This window comes from Crinia signifera, chromosome 3, assembly GCF_055691185.1.
Source record: "Crinia signifera chromosome 3, ASM5569118v1, whole genome shotgun sequence".
Lineage (NCBI taxonomy): Eukaryota > Metazoa > Chordata > Amphibia > Anura > Myobatrachidae > Crinia > Crinia signifera.
Genome location: NC_139219.1, coordinates 259,083,833 through 259,109,143, shown reverse-complemented (window position 1 = coordinate 259,109,143; position 25,311 = coordinate 259,083,833). Strand labels below are relative to the sequence as shown.

General features: G+C 44.0%; 1 protein-coding gene across 4 annotated transcripts in view; it reads left to right on the top strand.

Moving 5' to 3' along the window:
* MED12L (mediator complex subunit 12L) overlaps positions 1-25,311 on the top strand; it is a 458,604-nt gene that overhangs the window by 408,602 nt on the left and 24,691 nt on the right. For 3 of the 4 annotated variants that reach the window (XM_083177939.1, XM_083177937.1, XM_083177938.1), the window contains exons 38-40: positions 1,545-1,683; positions 3,185-3,399; positions 22,306-22,389. In XM_083177939.1, coding sequence (XP_083034065.1) covers positions 1,545-1,683; positions 3,185-3,399; positions 22,306-22,389 — 438 coding nt within the window. Of the gene's footprint in view, positions 1-1,544; positions 1,684-3,184; positions 3,400-22,305; positions 22,404-25,311 lie in introns of all 4 variants that reach the window. The other variant, XR_014471810.1, reaches the window with a different exon arrangement.

The following is a 25,311-nucleotide window of genomic DNA, read 5'->3' as shown; positions in this document are numbered from 1 at the left end:
GAACTAAACTCACATATAGAGAATATAGGGTCCTCGTTGGAATAGATCCCAAGCATTAGTGCAGCAATGCTTAGCACTGTGTTCCCCATTGAAACTACCCCAATTCCAGGGGGCGGGGTACTATGGGAGCTGGAGGTGATGATGCTCTGGAAATGGGCCACTGCACTGCTCTTCAGGGCATACTGTATGTGAGAGAGCTGGCAGGACTTACATCCCGGGTCTCATGCTTGCTCAGAAGAGGCGACTGGGGGCCTCAGGAGGGTGAATTGGTATTACTGCCTTACTCCTCAATTTGGGAATGGAATTTAATCTAAAGCAAATGATGCCCCTGTTGCGAAATCATTTTTAATATATTCTGCAAATATAAAAATTAGAATATCACAGATACATAATTCATTGCTACTGCATTCTTCAAGATTTTATAAACTCATACCATTGTGTAGGGAATAGGATATATAGAGATGTCTCATACCTCTGAGGGTCCATTTAGTTTGTCTCTTAGTCCTGACTAAACTGCAGATGACAGTGCATTATATTGAGGGACAGGAGATGACACAATGAAATAAGCTATACTTACTTACTGTACCATACTACAGTATACTATATACTTACAGTACTATAGAATGAAAGGCTCTGCAAATGCCCACGACCTCCCTACCCCCTCCCATACTACCACAACTTCCTATTTCCCAAGTCTCTGCTGGGATATAACCAATTTCCCATCCCTAAGCAGCAGTCAGCAGAGGCATACAGTACTCTGTGCACTTCCCACACCCTTTATGATCCCTATAGTAGGGACAAAACACTCTTCTGATGTGGCACTGTAGCTTTATAATACGTCTAATACTTTGAGGCATCAGCCTGGTTTAATGAGACTGCATGGCCACATGAGCAGCTGATGCTCCCTGCCTCTCCTACATACATACATATGGCGTCAACACCCTGTCACTTCAATGGAAAATAAACCTTTCTAATTGGTTAGCCAAATGAGCTAAGATGCTGGCTGGGACAGTAGCTGTTTTTGTGTTACATATTGCCCATAGCATTTCTTATAACATTTTTGGCTCCAGTTACAGTGTATCATACTGTTGTAACTGAATGACACGTAATATGTATTTTCTATGTATTTATCTGAAGGAACTTAACATAAAAATACCAATTATAATTTCACATTAATGTTGTAGTCTCAATATTATTAGCGCTGTGTAGTGTAGACAATCTAACTGCAACTACAAAAATGAGTTCTGTACAGTATACAGTATACAGTATGTGCCAACAGAATTATCCCATATGGTTTATGAAGCAAAGCTTGATTTCATTAGAACAAAATGGACTTTACAGGTAGAGGTAGCAATCGGTAGAAATTCATTTATCTATACAGGACAGTGTACTACATACATAGATATAAAGTGGGTGTTATGAAAATCTATTATTCAACTAATTTCTGTTTTTCTTGGTTTATGTATATATATATATACTGTATATTTTGTTGTTGTTGTTGTTATGTTCATTATTTAATGATTATTGCTGTGTTTGTCTCCTAGGGATATCCTCGCATACCATCTAATTGCTCACCTCTGTCCTCTCAAATAATGCATCACACCCCAGCTAATACATGGAGTTACAATATTATGGGGCAGCAGCAGTCCAACTTTCTCTTGCAGAATCCGGCCCTCCCATCAGGTATGTAATGTTATTTTTTAATTCTAATGTTTTCATCTTGTTTGTCACCAAAAGTAAAGACGGTACTACTGTAGGGTTGATAACTACCTGGGATTACTCCAGACAGTCCAGAAATGATGTCCTCTTTCCGGAAGTAGTAGTAATGCCTCAGTATGGGTCACTGATACGACCTCAGCTGTGTCCAATTCTAGAGGTCATACAGTATCTACAGAAGGGTATAAATACAATGAGAGCGTACAAAGAAGGGTAACTAAAATGGTGCATGGTCTATATCACAAAACTTACCCAGAAAGACTAAAATATTTCAATATGTATAGTTTAGAGCAGAGAAGGGAAAGGGAGACATGATAGAAACTTTAAAATATACCAAGGGTCCACAGAGAAACATTCTTTAAAGGAAGAGAAGTATTAGAACCTACAGTAAGGACATAGACTGAAAATGAAGGGAGGTACTGTAGGTTAAGGCGAAATTTAGGAAGAAATTACTTTACAGAAAAAATAGCGGATAAGTGGAATATCCTCCCATCAGAGGTGGTAAATGCTTAGACAATACAGAAACTGAAACATGCATGGGATAGGCATATAAATATTCTCGCAAAGAACTAAGAATCAAAAAGGTTTACGATGATACCAAAAGGATAAAAAAGGGCAGTTCAAATGGGCCATGTGGTTCTTATCTGCTATCAGATTCTACGTTTCTATGACACAGTTCCACATTTTTTTTACTATTACTGTGTCAGATAAAATGATGATGTTTAGGGGCATATTTATCACAATCCACATTTTTTAGATGACTATGATAAATATTTTTGCCTAAATTTGCAATGTAAGAACGTATATTTTAATGCAGATGTACTAAAATCCTGTTGCCAGGAAATGGACACCAATAAGAGCCCATCTTGGTGTAGAGCTGGAAGTGGTGTGAAAGCAGAACACTATCACACTGCTTCCTGTTTCAGATGCCAGGGAGCCAATGCTTCCAACTGGAGCATGCGTCACTGGGGGCTGACTGAGAGGGAGTCTCTATTTGGGGAATATCCCTTAAATATTTAATGATAAAAAGGCCCCTTAGTATTGCACATTTCAAGAGAACTAGACAACTTATCTTTAGTATAATAAATATATTACAGTAATAATAGGTTGTGCTAATCAGGGGAAGTATGTACAGTATATGTTTAATTACAGTTTTATTTTTTAATATGTAATTTAAGACCCATAAAATAAAGTTTTTTATATATACTAATATGCTACCAAATAATTTTAAACTAAAAGATTAAGTTATTCATGGTTTAATAGTCAGAATGCAATGTAAATATTAAAGAGATTAGGGTACGAATAGTGACAATCATGGCCCGCTGCTGGACACAGATGGTCTCTTTATGTGACATATTATACACAAGTCTAATGCATACTTTTAGTGTTTATTTATTTCTGCTAATATTTTTCAGTTGTACATAGGTCCTTTAGTGTAATTACATGAATGTTCACATTACTCCCTTAGGTGCTTCCAGACTCGACCCTGCTGGCACTTTTGTTCCTACAAACACAAAACAAGCCCTGTCAAACATGCTGCAAAGACGCTCAGCCACCATAATGCAGCCACCTCCCATGCACGCAATAAACTCCCAGCAGCAACTACTGCAACTGAAGCTACTGCAGCAGCAGCAACAGCAGAGGATCCTCCGACAGCACATCCAAGCAAGAACAATTCAGCAGGTACATGTGTGACGTCCGCCACCATCAATATTCCTTTCACCATCATATTAGTCATGCTTTGCCTCCGTTCTAGTGCCTCATAGTGAGGCCTGGCATCTGGACTGTTCTCCTACATAGAGAAGTAAGGCCACATGTTTTACTTAATCTCTTCTCTCTGTGTTGTGTGCTTTCTCCACGTCACTGACAAATGGGACACAAGAGAGCTACTAACTAGCAGTGTTTGCACAGATGTCATTATGACAGTCCAGAACTAATACGCTGTTTGTAGGAAGTGATGTACATAGATCTGCTCATTTCTGTCAAGACATCTCTTGTTTTGTGGAGTTTTCTTTTGTATTTTCACAAGAGGAGATATTTGCATTACACTTTAAGGTTATATCAAAGTCTGTAGCCATTCATCTAATTGTGGCAAATCCATCCAGAAGACTTTTCAAGTCACCTGATCAATTTTCTATAGGAAATAGAGGAAGGGTTTTGCTAAAGAGTGAAATCACCACGTTATGTGATGTCATGAAAGGAATATCCTCTCACCCAGTTCTGTGCCACAAGCAGTTTTTAGGGTGTTCTGAGAAGTACATACTATAAACTGTTACCTGAGCATTGAATACATGGTATTAGTAATAGTACTACCCACATGCCCACACCATTATGTCTTCCATCTATTATATATATATATATATATATATATATATATATACATACTGTTGCTTAGTCCTGGCACTCACTATGATAGGGAGAAACTTTGTCCGTTGCCCTTCGTATTGGACAGGAGTAACACTACCCCTCGATAGCAGCGATACATGGCGGCACTCAGCTCCAAATAAATGACTCAGGAACGCTCTGCAGTTATGCCAACATTTCAATAAACCTTACTCATTTTCATCAGGGCAGAGAATACAAAACAGTACTGAACATTTATGTGCACATCATCACCACGCCATCCATTCAAGCCGTGTGGCCGCACGGCTGTACTTGATGGCGTCACCCAGTGCCCATCACCAGTTTAAAATAACTTTATGTAGCTGTCAATGCAAACAAACATTATATAAACCATACATAAAATACATATATAAACTATACCAATAATGTAAATGAACAGATGGAGCTGACATTTATAATATGAAAACAAAATCTAAAGAAAACAGCTAAGTCCCAACATCTCGTTGAGACCAACCGGACTCAATGCATCTAATCAAAAAATCCATTACGCCTCCCGCTGTAATAACATTCTTGACCTGTTTCCCCCTCTACTCAATGGAGGTATATGATCTACAATGATGTGCTTTAAGGCGGTAGGAGAATGCCCCATCACATCATAATGCCGTGCCATGGGCTGCTCACTGCTGCACTTAAGGACCACTGCACAAATGGCTTGCCTGTGCTGCACCATACACACTTTAATGGAGCAATCAGTTTTGCCAATGTAATATTTGCCGCAAGGGCAATCTACTACATATATGACAAATTTAGTTGAACAGGTTAATCTACATGTTTAATGGGAAAAAAGCTTCTTATTAAGCAGATGTTTGATGCAGTCACCTGTCCACATATAGCTACAGGTGACGCATCCTGTACATTTTACGCACCCAATTTTGGGAGTACCTAAAAAAGTGGTGACAGATTGCTTTTCAAAATTGGTCATTATGGACCAGGAAGTCGCTGAGATTACGACCCCTGGAATAACTAGTCACCAATTTTTTATTTGATAAACCCGGCAAATCCTTGTTGGACGAAATGGTTGGCCAATATGATTGTACTGCCATATGAGCAAGCTTGCTTCCATTATCAAACCTATTGGGCCAAAAGATTTGATTGTCGTTCTTTTTCTTGTTTTTGTTTTTATTCCTCAAAGTTTTAGATCTGGGTATAGCCAAAACTTTATTTTTAGTGGCTATCAATTCCTGATGATTGTATCCTCTCACTAAAAATGTATTGATCATATCATCAAGTTGTCTACGGAGCTCATCATTATTGCTGCAGATGCGCCTAACCCACAGCACTTGGGAATAAGGTAGCCCTTTGGCCACAGAAAAAGTATGAATGCTGGCTGGGGACAAAATCATGTTTCTGTCCATAGGTTTAACAAATAGTGAAGTGCTAAGACAACCAAGGAAATACGAACATCCAAAAAATCGATGGAGCTATCGGAATGATAAATGGGTAAAAATGAGTGTAAAAACGATATGTTCAATACAGATCAGAAATAATCCTGAGAGCATTGTCACCTTCAGGAAATGTGCTCTTGTGAACAGTCCCTGCATGCAGAGACTTATGAAAATATATTACATTATCATCTTTATTTTTAGTATTATTATTATTATTATTATGATTATTAATATTATCGCCTAAAATATTATTGGGAAACATTGGGACTCAAATTTGCTTAAGTCGATATATATCGAGTATATAGTAATCTGTAAATAAATATTAGATCGAAATTACAGTTATGTCCTCCCTAATCCTTGCTGTGATGCGTTTGCATGTTCGTACGCATTGTGGCAGCGAATATTCATGCCCAGAAGCGAATAGTCGTAGGCCTGTGTGCACCAAAGTATTCCTATTATTTATTTCTCTTTCAATGGTCCTGGTGACACAGCTCAACATTGGGATGTAGGAGGGTCCGTAGGAGCCAGGCACCTATCCTAAAGCTTTTGGAGGGTAGGCTCCTCCCTTCTGCATCCTAGACTCCTCAGTTCGTGTTAGGTGCCCACTGGAGTAGGTGCTATTCTAAAGGGCTGCCGGAGCAGCCGAAGGATTAGAGTTAGTTAGGAGTTTTTTATTTTATTAACTTTTACACTAGCTAGGTAGGCACAGTGTGAGGATTCTCACTGAATCCTCACACTGACAGCGCAGCAGGAGCTGACAGAAGCGCGTCCTGTCAGCTCGCTGTGCACAGGGGAGACACTGTCTGGTCTCGCTGTGCAGCGCTTACAGCTTCTATTAAGAAGCTGCCTGGGCTCCGGAGCGCTCTGAAACCGGCTTCACGCTAGGTGGGGATCATGGGGGACAGGCGCTCCGTGATGGCGGCGGCCATTTTCTGCGGAGCTTACACACTAAGCTCCTATATGAGAGAACAGCAGTGTGTTACAGGCATGTTCCAAGTGGTCCCCAGCAGAGGGGGAGGCACTGGAACTTGGAGATCCTGCAGTGGGAGCGGCTGTCTGGGGGTGGTTGGTGCCAAAAGCCACGGACCCCGCAGCAGCAGGGACTTGGTCTCTTCCCTCACTCTGTTTTGGCGCCATTCGGAATGCTTGCAGCAGAGCTGAGCTGGCTGACAGATCCTGGCAGAGTGATTGGATTTCCTGGGCATCGTTTTCCCCACTGTGAACGCTTCAGACAGATAAGTGACTGAGTACATTGGCTCTGTATAAAACGCCTGTATAGTGTGCGCTGTGACTGTGTTATTTGTAGAACATCATGTCTGAGCAACAGTCTGAGGCTTTGGGGGAGGGAGCCCTTAATGCATTGAGCGCTTGCAGTGTTTGTACACTGAATTTTGTCCCTGAGCATATGGCCAAGGAGGGCTTGTGTATTGCTTGCGCTGCTGTGAGACCCATGGGGAGTGAACCCCAGAGGGTAGAGCAATCGGAACCTGCGTGGGCCAGTGCCCTGGGCAGGTCTGTTAATGCCTTAGTGCAATTGCTGGACAAACAGAGTGATGTGTTGGTAGCTTCCCCGAGACCTATGTCATCATCTCAGCAGTCCTCTGGCTCCTTGCCTCTGACTAAGGCAGATCCTGGCTTCTTACAGGTCATGCAGGATACTGCTAAGGGGATCAGCAGGTTTAATGATTTGTTAGACAGATTTGATGGTGATACGGTGGGGACCCCTAAATGGTCAGTGCTATTGCTTGTTGCTAATGAGGAGGGAGAGTACACAGACATTCCCTGGGATCAGGGTGATGATTCTGAAGAGTCCTCAGCCTCAGGGGTGGAGGACTTGATTACTGCTGTTAAGCAGGCTTTGAATTTGTCTGTGGAGGATAAAACTCCTGCAAAGGGTGTTTTTAAACGGCAGTGAAAGGAGACTGTTACCTTCCCTGCGGATGAAGGTTTACAGGATCTATTGGAAGGGGCTTGGAAAACGCCCGATAAAAGGCTGCAGATGCCTAAGAGATTCTTAAGTCTATACCCCATGCCTGAGGCTCATGTAGACCTCTGGGAAAAAGTTCCGGTGGTGGATGCTTCTGTGGCTCGGCTTTCTAAAGCCACAGTGCTACCTGTCCAGGGGGGGGCAGCATTTAAGGACCCCATAGACAAAAAGCTGGAAGGTAACCTCAAGGCAATATTTGAGGGGGTAGGCTTCACGGTACGCCATCTTATAGCATCAGCCTGGGTCTCTACGGCCATGATTGTGTGGGCCAATGACCTGTGTACAATTTTACATGCTGACCCATGTGTGTTGCTGCTTGCTGAGAAGCTTAAAGCAGCGGCGGAGTATGTGCTTGAGGCTGAGGAGGAAGCTCTCAAAATGGCTTCCAGAGTTTCCACAGTGTCCGTCAATGCCAGGAGAGTGCTGTGGCTTAGGCCTGGGAAGCGGATAATGAATCTAAAAAGGCCTTAGAAGCTTTAGCTTTTAAAGGAAAGCTGTTGTTTGGTTCAGAGCTGGAAGAGATTATTAAGCAGGCCACAGGAGGCAAAAGTACCTTCCTGCCGGCTCCTGCAGCAAAACAGGCCTCAAGGTTTTCTGCTTTTAGGCCGTCCTTTCGGCTCTCCCCGTTAGAGGGGGTGCGTCCTTTCGTGGACAGTCCTTTAGGGGAAAATTTCAGTCCTCCAGGGGCAAGGCCCCTAAGTCAAAGTTTGGTTCCTATAATAAGAAACCAAGCACCAAAGGTGAGGACAAGCCCTCAGCATGACTACCCGGGAATTATCCCGACGGTGGTCAGAGTGGGGGGGCGTCTGAGATGGTTCAGGGACACTTGGGCATTGTTGGGCCGGGATCCTTGGGTGTTGGACATTCTGGGGGACATTTACCAAAATGGATTCGTAGAAAAAAGGTGTATTCGTAGGGAGAAATACACCTTTTTTTTACGAATTTGTATTTTCGGGATTTACAATCCCAAAAATACAACAATTCGTAGTCCTAAAGATGGAACATTCGTATTTGTAGTTACAAATACGAATGCCCTACACCATCGATAGGATACGACAGAAATCACCATTCAAAAGAATGGTGGTTTCTGATTTACTAAGCAGCCGTACTGACAATACGGCTGCTTAGTGGTGTGAAACACCCACGCAAATACGACAGGAAAATAGAACACCATTTTCCTGTTCTATTTGCGTTTTAGCCTGCACGGATCAGTCAGATCCGTGCAGGCTACAGTGTAAAAAAATAGAAAAATAAATAAATAAAAAAAAAAAACGGCGTGGGGTCCCCCCCACAGCCGAAACCAGCACCAGGCTGAAGGAGCCGGGGCCGGTAATTAAAAATCAGGGAACCCGACAAATAGGGGTTCCCCGATTTTTAACAACCAGCCCCAGGCTCCAGGTCCGGGGCTGGTTCCCAAAATACGGGGGAAAAAATGAGTAGGGGTCCCCCGTATTTTAAGAACCAGCCCCAGGCACAACCAGCCGGCAGGGTAATGTCACAGCCGGGGGACACTTATAATATAAGGTCCCGCGGCCAAAACATTCTCCCTACCGACCAGTCAGCCTGGCCAGGGGCCCTGGGGGAGTGGGGACCCCCCCAATGAAGGGGTCCCCCCCCTCCAGGACTTACCTGACCAGGCTGAAGCCTGGTGCTGTCCTCGATGCCCCTGGGCGGTGGGCATCGAGCTGATAAATGTAGTAAAAAAAAGATGAACCTATTGTTTTTTACTGTGGCACTACAAGTGCCAGCAAGCCTCCCCAGCAAGCTGGGACTTGGAGAACCACAAGTCCCAGCCTGCTGGGCATTAAAGGGCCCGCTGGCACTTGTAGTTCTACAGTTAAAAAAATAGTGCACAAAACACACTGACACACTTTTAAAATAAAACTTTATTACACACAAAGCCCACACATACTAATACTTACCTATCTTCTTCCCATAGGTCGCCCTGGTCCTGTGTCGGCGTCTTCTGGTCCTGTGTCGTCTTCTTCCTCCATGTCGACGTCGCTGTCGGCGATGGTGTCCCCGTCCGGATCCGACGAAATCCATTTGGGAAGCTGTGGAAGGAAACCATACTCACCTGTCCCAGCGCGACGTAGTCCAGGTAAGGGTCTTTGCAAAAAAACAAACCGACACCCCGAAACCAGACCGGACTGACGGAGACGCACGGTGTTTACATCGTGCGGCTCCGCCTCCCGAATGCCGCTATTGGCCGCCTTGCGGCCTAGCGGCCAATCAGGAGCCGCTAGGCCGCAAGGCGGCCAATAGCGGCATTCGGGAGGCGGAGCCGCACGATGTAAACAAACACACGTGCGTCTCCGTCAGTCCGGTCTGGTTTCGGGGTGTCGGTTTGTTTTTTTGCAAAGACCCTTACCTGGACTACGTCGCGCTGGGACAGGTGAGTATGGTTTCCTTCCACAGCTTCCCAAATGGATTTCGTCGGATCCGGACGGGGACACCATCGCCGACAGCGACGTCGACATGGAGGAAGAAGACGACACAGGACCAGAAGACGCCGACACAGGACCAGGGCGACCTATGGGAAGAAGATAGGTAAGTATTAGTATGTGTGGGCTTTGTGTGTAATAAAGTTTTATTTTAAAAGTGTGTCAGTGTGTTTTGTGCACTATTTTTTTAACTGTAGAACTACAAGTGCCAGCGGGCCCTTTAATGCCCAGCAGGCTGGGACTTGTGGTTCTCCAAGTCCCAGCTTGCTGGGGAGGCTTGCTGGCACTTGTAGTGCCACAGTAAAAAACAATAGGTTCATCTTTTTTTTACTACATTTATCAGCTCGATGCCCACCGCCCAGGGGCATCGAGGACAGCACCAGGCTTCAGCCTGGTCAGGTAAGTCCTGGAGGGGGGGGACCCCTTCATTGGGGGGGTCCCCACTCCCCCAGGGCCCCTGGCCAGGCTGACTGGTCGGTAGGGAGAATGTTTTGGCCGCGGGACCTTATATTATAAGTGTCCCCCGGCTGTGACATTACCCTGCCGGCTGGTTGTGCCTGGGGCTGGTTCTTAAAATACGGGGGACCCCTACTCATTTTGTCCCCCGTATTTTGGGAACCAGCCCTGGACCTGGAGCCTGGGGCTGGTTGTTAAAAATCGGGGAACCCCTATTTGTCGGGTTCCCTGATTTTTAATTACCGGCCCCGGCTCCTTCAGCCTGGTGCTGGTTTCGGCTGTGGGGGGGACCCCACGCCGGTTTTTTTTTTATTTATTTATTTTTTCTATTTTTTTTTACACCTTGCAGCCTGCACGGATCTGACTGATCCGTGCAGACTGCTAGAAATAATTCGTATTAGCGGCCGTATATACGGCCGCTAATACGAATCATTACACCATCGGAGGGTTACAAAGCAGTCGTATATGACTGCTTTGTAACTGATCCTCCGGAACACGACTTTGCATACGACTTAAACAGTCGTATGCAGTCGTAGGGAAACTACCAATACGAAAAACTAGGTTTTTCATATTGGTAAATTTCCCCCTATATCCCAGGGTTACAGAATTCCTTTCAAAGGTCTTCCTCCGAGAAGATTCATTCCTACACCACTACCAAAGGAGTCTCGGCTCCCGGCTGCTCTTTTGGGGGCGGCTCAATCTCTCTTAGAGAAGGGTGTGGTGATCCTGGTCCCTCGAGTGGAGTGGAAAAAAGGCTTTTATTCCACACTGTTTTTGGTGCCCAAGCCAGACGGGTCTTTCAGACCAATCTTAAATCTAAAGTCTTTGAATCTCCATCTGTGGGTAGACCATTTCAAGATGGAATCTCTATGATCTGTGCTGCTAAGCTTGGACCAGGTAGAATTTTTGGCGTCCATGGATGTTCAGGACGCATATCTCCATTTGCAATTTCAGGCGTTGCCCTTCGGTCTGGCCACAGCGACAAGGGTATTCACCAAAATTATGTCTGTAATGGCGGCTGCTCTCCGTCTGAAAGGGATCACGGTGATTCCGTATTTAGACGACCTGCTGTTCAAAGCAGAGTCGGCGGCGAAGTTGCAGAGTCACTTGGCAGAGGCCATCAGTTTTTTGCAGACTCACGGATGGCTTTTAAACTTACAAAAGTCTCAGCTTGTGCCATCACAGAGAATCCAGTTCCTGGGGGTTGTCCTGGATACCCATCTACATCGGGTATTTCTGCCAGAAACAAAGGCCAGGGACATAGCCACCTTAGTGCGGGAGATCCTGGGGCCTCAGAGTCCATCGGTTTGGAGGTGTCTCAAACTGTTGGGGAAAATGGTGGCGACTTTCGAGACGCTACAGTTTGCCAGGTTCCACTCTCGAGTGTTTCAGTGGGACATTCTGACGTCTTGGTCAGGAAATACTCACACCATGAAGTCAGAGCACATAGTGTTGTCTCCAGAGACACGGTCTTCTCTGCAATGGTGGATGCAGGTGGATTCCCTTCAGTGGGGTCGGTCTCTGCAGTCCTGGGACTGGCTGGTAGTGACTACCGACGCCAGTCTCAGGGGCTGGGGGGCGGTGGTTTTTGACCTACGCCTTCAGGGCTTATGGACCTCGGAGGAGTCTGCCTTGCCGATCAACATCCTGGAACTGCCTTCCTTTGAGGATTCAGGCCAACAACGCCACGGCTGTGGCATACCTAAATCACCAGGGAGGCACACGCAGCAAGCTGGCCATGTGGGAGGTTTCCCGGATTTTCTTGTGGGCGGAGCTGAATGTTCCAGCGTTGTCAGCGATATTCATCCCAGGGGTGGAGAATATCGAAGCCGGTTTCCTGAGCAGGGATGAGCTGCTGGAGGGGGAATGGAGATTGAACCCACAGGTATTTCTTCAGCTTATATTGAAGTGGGGAACTCCAGATGTGGACCTGATGGCATCAAGGTTCAATCATCAGGTGCCCAGGTTCTATGCCAGGACGAGAGATCCACGAGCCGAAGCAGTGGATGCAATGACTATCCCCTGGGAGGGGAATCTGCTTTATGTCTTCCCGCCGTTTCCAATGCTGGCGAGGGTATTAAAAAGAGTCCAGTCCCAAGGAATTCCGGTGATTCTAGTGGCCAAAGATTGGCCAAGGAGGGTCCTGGTACTCGAGGCTTCAGAGATTGTCTGTGGACTCGTGGCGTCTACCTCTAAGGCCAGACCTGTTAAGCCAAGGGCCGTTCTTACACCTGGATTCAGCTCGGCTAAATTTGACGGCTTGGCTATTGAGACCACCATCTTGAAGAACACCATGGTTAAAGCTAGGAAGTCAGTGTCTTCGGCTAACTATTATAGGGTCTGGAAGACCTATATTAGGTGGTGTGAAAGGCAGAAGTCGCAAACATCGCGATTTCGACTTTCTAAATTGCTGGAGTTTTTACAGGATGGCTTCTCGTCTGGGTTAAGCCTTCAGTCACTCAAGGTACAGATATCGGTCTTGTCGATTTATTTCCAGAAAAGGATAGCTTTGCTACCTGAGGTGCAAACTTTCCTGCAAGGGGTTTCACGATTGAAACCCCCCTACAAGCAACCAGTGGCTCCATGGGATTTATCGCTGGTACTGGAGTGTCTTCAAAAGGCACCTTTTGAGCCACTAAGGTCGGCTGACCTTAAGTTCCTTACTTGGAAGCTTGTATTTTTGTAGGCTGTTGCGTCAGCAAAGAGAGTATCAGAATTGGGAGCGTTGTCATGCAAGTCTCCTTTTCTTATTTTTCATGATGACAGGGCTGTTCTTCGAACAGTACCCCAATTTTTGCCAAAAGTAGTCTCTGCTTTTCATCTAAATCAGGAGATAGTTCTGCCTATGTTTCAACCCCCAGAGGGTTCAAGAAAAAGGGACAAATTGAGGAATTTGGATGTTGTGCGCGCCTTGCGCATTTATGTGGACAGGGTGAAGGGTGTCAGGAAGACTGACACTTTGCTAGTCTTGTATGATGTGCACAAGATTGGTTGGCCTGCTTCTAAGCAGACCATTGCTAGGTGGTTGCGTTCTGTTATTGCCTTTGCATATACTAAGGTTGGTAGGCCTGTGCCGGCCAGGATTAATGCGCATACCACCAGGTCGGTCGCCACCTCTTGGGCGGTTCGACATGGGGCCACAGCTGAGCAGGTTTGCAGGGCCGCCACTTGGTCATCTGTTCACACTTTTGCCAAATTCTATAGGTTCCATGAGTTCGCGTCGGCGGACGCATCATTCGGGCAAGCAGTGATGAGAGCTGCAGACCTGAGCGTACCCACCCAAAGGACCGGCTCTGGAACGTCCCAATGTTGAGCTGTGTCACCAGGACCATTGAAAGAAGAAAAGGGATTTTTGTAAGAACTTACCGTTCAAATCCCTTTCTCTGATATGGTCCTGGTGACACAGCGATCCCTCCCTTACGCTCAGTAAGTATGCCAGTGTTCATGATGTTTCATGTTATATATGGTTGAAAAGTTATTTTTGAAATTGTGCATATAATATGTGCAGGCGTTTGTACGGAGTTAATGTATTCCAGTGGCTTTGAAAGATTGAACTGAGGAGTCTGGGATGCAGAAGGGAGGAGCCTACCCTCCAAAAGCTTTAGGATACGGACCCTCCTACATCCCAATGTTGAGCTGTGTCACCAGGACCATATCAGAGAAAGGGATTCGAACGGTAAGTTCTTACAAAAATCCCTTTTTATACACCTGCCGTGCAATATTTTCATAATCACATTGCTGTGAATGGCAGAATCCATTAAGGATGAGGGAGGACACAACTGTACATGATTGTAGCTGTTTTTATCAATTTTTTTAAAATCCAAAAATGAATCCAGTACAAAACACTTGAGACTGGCTTTCCAAAACAGAAAAACAAAACAAAAACAAAAAAACACAAGGGTCAGCGCACATCTGTATTTATTTCAAAGATTACACTATATAAGTATTCCTAATTATCACTGATATGACATCACAACTCGGACATTAATGTGTTTAAAGCAGCTCTTACATAACTGCTGTATTATAAACATGTAACAGATTCCAGTTTTAATATCAAAGTACATTAAAGGCCAGATGTACGAAGCTTGAAAACTGATACAACGAAGAGTGATAAAGTACCAGTCAATCAGTTCATAACTGACATTTTACAGATTTGGTTTAGAAGATGACAGTTAGGGGCTGATTGGCTGGTGATTTGTCACTTCATTTTATATTTTTTTAAGCTTAGTACATCTCGCCGTTAGTCCTATTAACAGAAAAAAATGGAAATGACTCTTCTTGGGTGATTATTCTCGTATAAGGAGTTACCATCAGCGATAACACCAATATCAGCGGCAAAAGCTGATGCTATGACTTTTGACTAATCCTATTTTTGTAGCATTGTTTTGACACCATTGCTATCTATATCTGTACTGTTAGCGCCTCCTTGATATTATCAGAAAAAAATAAAAGTTATTGTTGCAACTAATTATCTCTTTCAAGTCATACCTTTTTAACAGAATGTCAAAATATTTTTGTTAGTTTGGTTTAATCAGTGGAACTGGAAGCAAATGTATTCGGCTTCCATGCATGAGCCAACAATGATAAAATAATGGGAATCACAGAGACAAATACGCATTTCACTACCATAATAAGGCATATGACAAATAGAACTTCAAATGATCATAGAAATGTTTTACCACCATTCCATCACTGTCTTCATTATAAATTGACTTATATAGGGTAACATGTGGTAATGTTTAGGGGTATACATATGTATTACATTTATTTTATGTGAGTAACTTGTTTGTGTATCCTAAATAACAGTTTCTTGTAAACCTAATTTTCTGCAAGATTTCTGTAAGAATTCAAAGCAAAGATAATAATGAGAGATGCACTAAAAACGTTTTCCAGCTGTGCGTTAAGATGTTTTTAGTGATAATATTGAGTGGGCTGATGTGTGGGTTCTGGCCCCTCCGTGTGTGCTCAGGCATACTTCTCTGTATTGTCCTGCCAAGTTCCTGGCTTGTGTCTTGGTGCCTTTAGGTACAAATCTATAAGTCTGTGAGGGCATATTGTATATGTGTTTGCATGAAATAACTCACATGCAGATTATGAGCATACCATTTGGTCCAGTAAATTTACCTAACTAGAGCAAATATATATGCACTACATTAGTGGTGGTGTCCTATATTACATACAAAAATGTACTAAAACTTCTAAAAATTAAAAGTTGATGTTGCAAATAGCAAATAATCAGATTATGTCTATCATTTTCTAGGTTACAATAGAGACATGGGGCCAGATTAGGGATGCCAATCCCGGGGCATTTTTTCAATCCCGGGAATCGGGATTGAAAAATACTCAATCCCGGGATTCCTGGGATCCCAGGATTGGCATCCGTAAAAGAAAACCGCCCCTGTCCCCCTTACTTTAGTGGAGACATACTGCGGTTGAGTGGCACAGGTGGTGGCTGTGACCCTGGATGAAGGTGATTGCTGTGTAGGTGAGTGAGAGGTCAGGCGCCGCGCGCGGGTTCCGGCACTGGAGGTGCAGTGCTGAGGCCTGCTCAGCGTGACCCAGCGCTACAACTCGCTCAGCGCCCGACCTCTCCAGTGTCAGAAGCTGGAACCCGCTCGCCGCCACGGCACCCAGTGACGCCGGAATCCGCCCGACAGTGAGTGACAGAGGACACAGCCCACTCACCTCCCGACCTCTCCCGGCCTCACGCTGGGTCGGGAACAGCCGGGCAGCGTCTGAGCAGGTACTCAGACGCTGTCCGGCAATAGATTGTGCAATCCTGAAATCCCGGAATTGGATAGTCCATTTTGGAGTCAAATCCCAGATTGGCCACCCTAGGCCAGATGTCTCAAGCTTCAGAAAGTGATAAAGTGGAGAGTGATAAACAACCAGCCAATCAGCTCCTACCTTTAATTTTTCAAACCCAGCCTGTAACATGGCAGTTAAGAGCTGATTGGCTAGCTGCTTATCAGACAAAATCTGATTGGGTGATATGGGCATTATCACCTATTTTGAATTTTTAGAAGCTTTAGTAAATTTACCCCCTAAGTGTTTATTTTACCTCAGTAATATTTCCCATTTTGATTCATTATAGATTAATACATTTACATGTTTCTTGAATACTGTGACTTCCCTGCTACGCTAATGTTTCTAGAACAGTGTTCCCCATATTTTCATTACAAACAAAACAATGTTGCTTTGCTGCTACATGCTTCATTTCACATCTCAGGGGACTAATGCTAACCTTTCAACTGCTGTCAACCCCAACTAATTATAGTTTGTAGCCAGTAGTACTACAGGTTATGCACAAGACAGGAGTAGACGCTACACAAACATCTAGAAATGTGTGACAGGATTTGACCCCTTTGCATTTCACTACTTGATAAACAATAACAATCCCAATGTTTGTATTATTCCATAACCTACATCATGTCTGAAGTATTTGCAAGGACATATATTCCAGATGTCACGTCTAGCAATAAAAACTGTAAAAACATTTCATTATTGAGGACACAAAGCCCTCTGTTTTGTGAGGAAGGTAATGAAATAATGCTGTCTTTTCCTCAGACGTGGTAAAATATTTTCGTAGCCTGACTCATGGCCTGAAATAGGAAACACAGATTCCGCTGACAACTCTGATTATGCCACTTTTATATCTGTAAAGACAATCTATGGGTTGGTTTGGGTGGAAAGATACATCCATTACTTACTTAGGACTCAGTAGGTGCTATAATATAAATAAGAGGGATATACTTTCGCCTCTACTAAAGGACCACTTGGGGAATTCTTAGCAAAATTGTGCGGCCAAGCATATGTTACTATGGGGAGCAAGGGCTAGCTGCCACCAACATAGCTGACAAATAAACAGAGCTCTCATTTGTCCAGTTATTGAAGCAGCGGGTCCATCGTATTATCTCAGTTGTGGTCCTGCATTCCCGAGCCCTGCGTCCACTGCTACAATCAGCCTCACATGACATGTAACCTTCCCTACACCATGGAAAGCCTGCAAGAGGTTTTCTTTCCCACGATGCTGACACCATTGAGACACTTGTATGTCGCTTGTGTGTAATTGTGCTGGGATATATATTGCCAACTCTACCACAGTTCACAGCATTTTACAATAGCTTTATGTTAGCTTTAGTAGGTTATAAAGTTTGGATTGTTAGTGCTAGAGCATACTAGCGTGAAATATAGCGGCGGTGGATAAAAGAAGATTAGGTCTAATTTTGCATTCTTCTAACCAGTGGTGGCTGCCGCAATGCGCAGAGCCTGTTTTGGGACTGCCTTGAGTGACTGGCAGGTCAATAGGAAGTTACTGCCAGTCACAGTGAAGCCAGTGCAGTCTCACAGGCTGCATCTGGTTCAATTTAGGCACAGACAGTGGCAGATTTTACCTGGGGGGCTGCAGCCCTGCAGCCCATAGGTAAAAACCGCCACTGCTTCTAACTGCTTTTGCCTCACTCTTTGCTAAATATATATTGCCTGTTTACTCACACAGGGCCTTAGTCAGAGTCAGACTGACACAGTATTAGCTCATTTTCTTCATTTTTCTCTCTCAAGTTGTGGTTTTCCTCATAGGACTTGTACAAATTTTGGCAGTAGCATCTTAAATCTGACTTGAGTCCACCCAAGAGGTCAAGACCATGGCTGGAATGGGTGTGCAGCTGCAAGAAGCTGGCTGTGTATGATCGCAGAGGGCGTGCAGTCTGAAATTGAGTACATTAAGGGCATGATACAGTATAAACATGAAAATGGAGAGCGTGACTAAAATGGCCACCAAAATGCCTCTAACTAAAGGTGCCAATACACAGTACAATTATTGCTTGCAATTTGAACTAGATCGCATCACATATGTTTTGCAATGCTATGAGATGAGATCTAGTACAAAAAGTATGTGCAGCATATACACTGGGCTAGATTCTCTAAGCTTCAAAAGTGATAAAATTGAGAGTGATAAACAGCCAGCCAATCAGCTCCTTTCTGACATTTTTCAAACACAATCGGTCACATGGCAGGTAGGAGCTTATTGGCTGGCTGTTTATCACTCTCCATTTTATCACTTTTGAAGCTTAGAGAATCTAGCCGTTGTTTTATACAGATGCAGACTGTACTTTTAGTGCATTATTCTGATCTGATGTGATTTGTGAGTCAATTATTATTTACCATTTACTGTTTTCTTTGGTCCCCCACCCTCCCTTCACAATAAAAATTTAATGTAAAAAAAAAAAGATTTTTCTATCTATTATTGTGCTAGATTCTCTAAGCATTTAAAAGTGATAAAATGGACAGTGATAAACAGCCAGCCAATCAGCTCCTACCTGCCACGTGACAGATTGGGCAGTATTCAATGAGGCTGATTCGCCATGTTTTATGGTGATTTTGTGCTATTTTGTGCGTTTTTTTTTTACTAAAACGGTGAATGACCCTATTCAATGACCAGATGGCGAATACATTTCAAGGTTTTTATCGCCACGATTCACCGAGTAGCAATCGCTAGTGGAATGTGAACTTTTAAAATAAAGTGTTTTGTTTTTTACATTTGGTTTTAAAAAATCAGGAATTTTATTCTGAGGAGGGGCATGCTATTTTTATTCATGTTTTTTTTTTTTTTTTTACACAGCAGCCAGCAAGGGGCCGGGAGTCGAGCCGCTCATTAGATATTCATATATTCACTGCACCCGATCATTACATATGCACGATCGTGTGTAGTGAATACCCGGTCCCCTGTTGGCTATCCCGGGGGGCAGCCTGTGCTGCCTGGCTCCCGGGGAGCCCACCTCCCCCCCACAAACGTTCTGGGGCTGGCAGGGAGACTTCCATCTCCCTGCCTGCCACCGTCCTCAGGCTCCCTGCGGCATCGCCGGTCAGGGGCAGTGAGCCCCTGACTCGTTGAATACTGGAGCCGGCAAGGCTCCGGAACGCGGCGGGCAGTGGCGAGTGTGCAGCGAATCCTAAACAGGATTCGCTGCACATCGTCAAAGTTCTCATTGAATACTGCCCATTGTGTTTTAAAAAAATGTCAGGCAGGAGCTGATTGGCTGGCTGTTTATCACTCTCAATTTGATCACTTTTGAAGCTTAGAGAATCTGGCCCTAAATCTTCACAATACAGAATAGCATTTGTCTATTGAGAACTTAGTGCAGATAAATCAGGAGGTCTGTTGTGTATAGTCGAGCGGCCCATTTTTTCATTATAAAGCGACCAGCTTAGCCATTTCATAACTATTACGTTTGGGGTAGAAGAATGCTTGGCATCAGCAGTCTCGTAGATAAAATGGCTTTGTACCTTATTCCGGATAGCCTCTATGGATGGTAGAATATCAGATTTCCACAGTTTAGCAATAATAGTCTTGGTGGCTATAAGGACATGTCCCAAAATATACCTGTCAGCCGCTGAGAAATGTATTGGGAAAATATGGAGCAGGGTCAGGGAGAATGGGTTGGTTTAATATTAAACTCATTAACTGAAATACTTCCCCCCCAGAGAGGTCGCAGGAGTGGGCACGCCCAAAAGATGTGGAAAATATCCCCAATGTTACCACATTTTCTCCAACAGGAGTTAGGGGACGATGGTCAAATTTTATGCAACCTGGCTGGGGTGAAGTAGGCCCTATGGATAAGCTTGAAGAACATTTCAGAATGATTTATACAACGAGATATCTTGAAACAGGATCTAAAGATGTTCTCCCAATCTTCCTCATTGAGAGATCAGATAGAAAATTCTTAACTGGTGCAACAGAACTTAAGAAGTGATACTACACTATACTTGTTTTACAGAAATAGAGACTAAACTGGAGATGTGGAAGCCTGCACATGTTATAAATCGTTATAAATATTACCTAATAAATGTAGTTTTAGTTCATGTATTGATCAATGCATTTAAGCATGCAGCCCCTGGCATGGTACCCAACTTTTGTGGAGGTTCCTTCTCTATTGCTCAAAACAATTAACATAAAAATTACACACATTAGTGTTATGCCCCATACACACGGTTCGATTTGGTCGATTTTTCGATAAAATATTCAAAATTGAATGGACATCATTTTTCAGCTGCATTCAATGCCGATTCGATACTGATGCGCAGCCCCGCGGCAGCTAAATCAAATAGAAAAATAGACTGTGCAGACAAAACAATATTGTACAGATCTGTACTATATACAGATGGAGCCGGCCTGGTCTTTGCAGGGGATGGCGGCAGAATCGCCAGCCGCCATCCCCCGCCAGCCACCATCTGATCTGCGAAAGGGGACACGCGCGCATGAACCCGCCGGACAGGGTTCCCGTCGCCCGGAAACTGAGATGCGCGTGCGTGTGAGACGTACGCGTGTCTCAGTCAGATGGAGTGCCTCGCCGCTGGCGGATCGCCAGCGGAGACAATCTGGCGATTCGCTAGCAAGAGGGAGCCCGCCTCCATCTGTAGTGCAAATCGAATGTGTTTTGCCTGTCGTTCGATACTGTAGATAGATAGATAGAATCAATATCATTATTTGTTATGTAATTTCATTATGTTATTTTTCACATCATGCAAATTCACTTAGACAGCATACAGTACAGATGGGGCCGGGCTCATCTTTGCAGGGGATGGCGACGCCATTCCCTGCTCCCGCGCCATCTGTGTGTCGGAAGGGGACGCGCGCGCACGAGGTGCACCCCCCCACAGCCTCCTCGGGTCCCCCCAGCCCCCCTTGAGCGGGAGGCGGACAGTATTGCGTCCGCCTCGCCCGCCGGCCGCCCGGATACTGAGACGCACGTGCGTGGGGGACGCACGCGCGTCTCAGTCAGATGGCGCGCCGTGTTGCTGGCGGATCGCCAGCAGCATGCTGCTGGCGATTCGCCAGCAAGCATAAGGCCTGCCCTATCTGTACTTCTAATTTCAATACAGTCTAATCTCAATTGGGTGTAGGTGCCCATACATGGTGCGATAGGGCAGTGTGATGAGATGCGCGCTCCCGTGCACATCCCATCGCACAGCACATAAAGTATGTGCAGCCCGTGCTTTTAGTACTAGATTGCATCATATCTAGTACAAAATGCATGGTGCTGTAGCACATTGTATGCTTTTTGTACTAGATGCTTTGCAATCTAGTGCTAAAGGTGCCCATAGACGTGCCGATTTCGGCGCCACGATGTGTGCTTTGAGATGCGCGCTCCAGCGGCATCTCATAGCACAGTACAAAAAGTATGTGCTGCACATACTTTTTGTACTTGCTTTTTATTGCATCGCATTGCATGCACAAGGCATGTGATGCGATGCTATCTAAGCTCAAAACGCACGGCCGGATCGGCAAGTGTATGGCCACCTTTAAAGCACAGAGTTCATTGCATCGTGTATGGGAACCTTACACAAGAGGAGTGGGTTGAAGACACAGTGAGGAAGTCACAACTTGAGATTTGTGTATACGACTTTGTTCACAAATATGTAAATGTTTTGAAATTGTAATTTGTAATTGCAGATGTTTCTGATTCTGAATAAAGCTCATGCATTCCTAGGTTAATAAAATAGTGACAATTAAAAGTTGCTGACGAAGCAGATGTATGAAAAACAGATGTATGAAAAAATGGAGAGAGATAAAGTACCAGCCAATCAGCCTTTGACTTCCATTTTACAGGCTGTTTTTGAGAAATGACAATTTGGAGTTGATTGAAGTGATAAATCTCCCCATTCATCCTGAGCGCAGTGCAGCACACTGTTGGCCGGTCTCTGTAAGTGAGCAGCCACCACTGTGGTAGCAGCAGGGTTCTCATAATAGCTGGGGCTGACCCCATTTATTTCTGTAGGTAATCTAGGCCAACCAACCCACAAACAAGCTTTGAAGTTGCCCAAACAAATCTTCAACATTGTGCTCAGTAGTTGTAAAACGATGACATTCAGTTAAAATCTACCTAATATTTTTTGTTTTATGTTTTGTGTACAGGGTCAAACAATAGAACAGGCTGCTATATTTTCTCAACAAATACGAGCACCTTCCCAGCCTTACCCTGGCATTCAGCAAGCACAGGTAACTTCCCTGAGGTATGGGTCATGTGTCACCTGATGTTTGGCTTCTTCCTTAAGTTCTGATTCTCATTGGTTCTGTTTTGTTATGGTTTGATCACCCTGTTTCTGTACACTTCATACTCTACAGATTTATTTAAAGATGGACCTCCCCGCTCTGTGATAACCTGGACAGCGGGCCATTTAGAGAAGGGGGTGGAGCTAAGCTACAGAGCAAGGAAAAAAATTAAATATTACTGGCTGTGTGTCATCGATGGCAGAAAATCAAATCTTAACCATTGATGGCAAAATCATAGCACATCATTAGCAAATCATTGGTGGCTGCTGACATAGCCCTAAATGTATTATTAAATGCATACAGTATGTGTTTCTATTTGGAAATTCACATGATCATTTGTAGTTATTGGCTGGGAGATGTCTAACTAGTTGTGTGCACAGTTGACAAAATTACATACTTTTTGGGGCACCGATAAGCGGGGTACGTGGTGGGTACATTTAAGTGAATAACAATTATTTGTGAAATTGTCGATGATGTGTACATCTGCCTGTATTGATGCAGTTGGACTTCTCAACCCATAATATTGGGTATATAAGTCAAACCCTTTATGTTTTGCTTGCAATACTATGACTAACCACATGGTACACTGTTGAATCATTGTAACAATGGACCTAATGCACTAAGCTTCAAAGGATGCTAAAGTGGAGAAGGATAAACAGCTTCTAACTGTCATTTTTCAAACCCAGACTGTAACATGGCAATTAGAAGCTGGTTGGCTGGTAGTTTATCACTCACCAATTTATCACTTTTTGAAGCTTAGTGGATCTGGCACATGAGGTCAGTTGTACAGTTTATACTGAATGGCAGATGGTAAAACTAAACATCTAGATAATGTAGGGGGCAGGGGTGGGATCTATCAGTGTTCTCCTCCTCATTAGTCTTTGAACTAGACTGGATGGGTCATTTGTGTTACCTATTGCATAGTATATAGTATATAGTGTTCTTTTTGCCAGATTTCAAAGGTTCTTCATGGGCTATATGTGATACAGAAATGGATATGAGGGGATATTGCAAAGAGTGGGTGCCAAAGAGTGGGTACTGCCCAAAAAGTCTTCTAATTGTGAGTGGGATGAGAGACATAGACCTTGTGCATAGTGAAGAGGTTGATTAGGAACTAGAGATGAGCGGTTCGAACACAGCCGGCTCGAAGCCCCGCAAGTTGCGCTTGCGAGTTTCCGGCTTTGGTCTGAAACCCGATCACGGCCGAATGCGCCAATCTGGTGACGGATTCTCGCGAGACGCCGAGTCTATAAAGGCTGAGAATTGAGGCAGACCTTGGCTCAAATTGAATGAAAATAACATTGTGAGCTGTAAAGTGGTCAAAATTGTCTGCAAATGGCTGAAAATGAATGTTATTGGGGTTAATATTACTACTAATATTAGTACTCTAGGGACAAAAAAAATGCAAAATTACATGAGTTGGGTGTTTTTTTTACCTTTTTTAAAAAAAATCCAAATCCAAAGCCTTTAACCACTGCTTGACAAAGCCAAATCCAAATCCCAGTGACAAATCCAAATCTTCGGCCCCGTCGCTCATCTCTAGTAGGAAGATATTTAGAGATAGGCAAAGAGATGTATCCTGATGCGGTTTAGTTAATAGCCCTTGTGTAAAGTAAAAGTAAAACTATATTATATTGAATATGATATAATGTCGGTAACCAATTGAGAGACTGGCAGAGAGGATCAGCAGATGATGAACTGTTGAAAGCTGCATTCAAAATGTATCCTAGTGGTGAGTCTATTTTTGCAATAGTCAATGCAGTAGATAATGAGATCATGGATTACAGTTTTTGCAGTGCAATGCTGGGTACATACTATATGATTTGTGGGAATCGGGACATCTGTCAGAATGAACTTAGGTCTACAGTCATTAGGTCGACCCCACTAGGTTGACTGGCAGGAAGGTCGACCTGACTTAAGGTCGACATTGGCCAAGGTCGACATGACTTAAGGTCGAATTTGCATAAAGGTCGACATGAGGAAGGTCGACTGGTCATAAGGTCGACATGGGTTTTTCACTGTTTTTTTATCCGAATGTCGACACAGTCGACATGGACACAAATGCAAATTCGACCTTAAGTCATGTCGACCTTGGCCCATGTCGACCTTAAGTCAGGTTGACCTTCCTGCCAGTCGACCTAGTGGGGTCGACCTAATGACTGTAGACCTAAGTTCATTCTAATAGATGACCGCTTCCCGATTTGTGGCACCGCTGATAATGTTAACAATGTCATTAGTGCTCCCTGACAAACAATGTAGCGAAAAACAAACTGACAACAATATCAGTGACATCAAACCCACCCCTTGAACGTGCAGATTTGACTGCATTTTCAGATGATGGGGCGTTTAGCGTGCATTATTAGCAATATAGTGATGATCAGATTTGGACATTTTTTTTTTATATGTACAGTATGTAACATGATTTTGAGACTTATTAACTGTGGGATACAAAGGACAGTTCAGAGTTAAGGAACACACCTAGGCAGCAGTCTTGTGGGGTAGGGTTCATTGTTAAGTTCAACAGTGATAAAGATATCAGGTGGTAATAACTATTGGCTGGTGGAAATATAACTAATTATGTGTTGGAAATATTAAGTTTGAGGTGGTGAAATGTCAGAAAGGCATTCAGTGAAATAGACCAATACAGACGGAGCCATGTCTGGGGCGGATAGGAAGATTTGAGTATCATCCACGTACAGATGATAGTGCAATCCAAAAGAGCTGGTTAGTTTGCTAAGAGATGTGGTGTAGACTGAGATAAGCAGGGGACCTAAGTCTGACCCTTGTGGTACTCCCTCTGATAGAGGTAGCAAAGAGGTAGTTTTAGAGGAATCGGTACATCTGTCAGAATGAACTTAGGTCTACAGT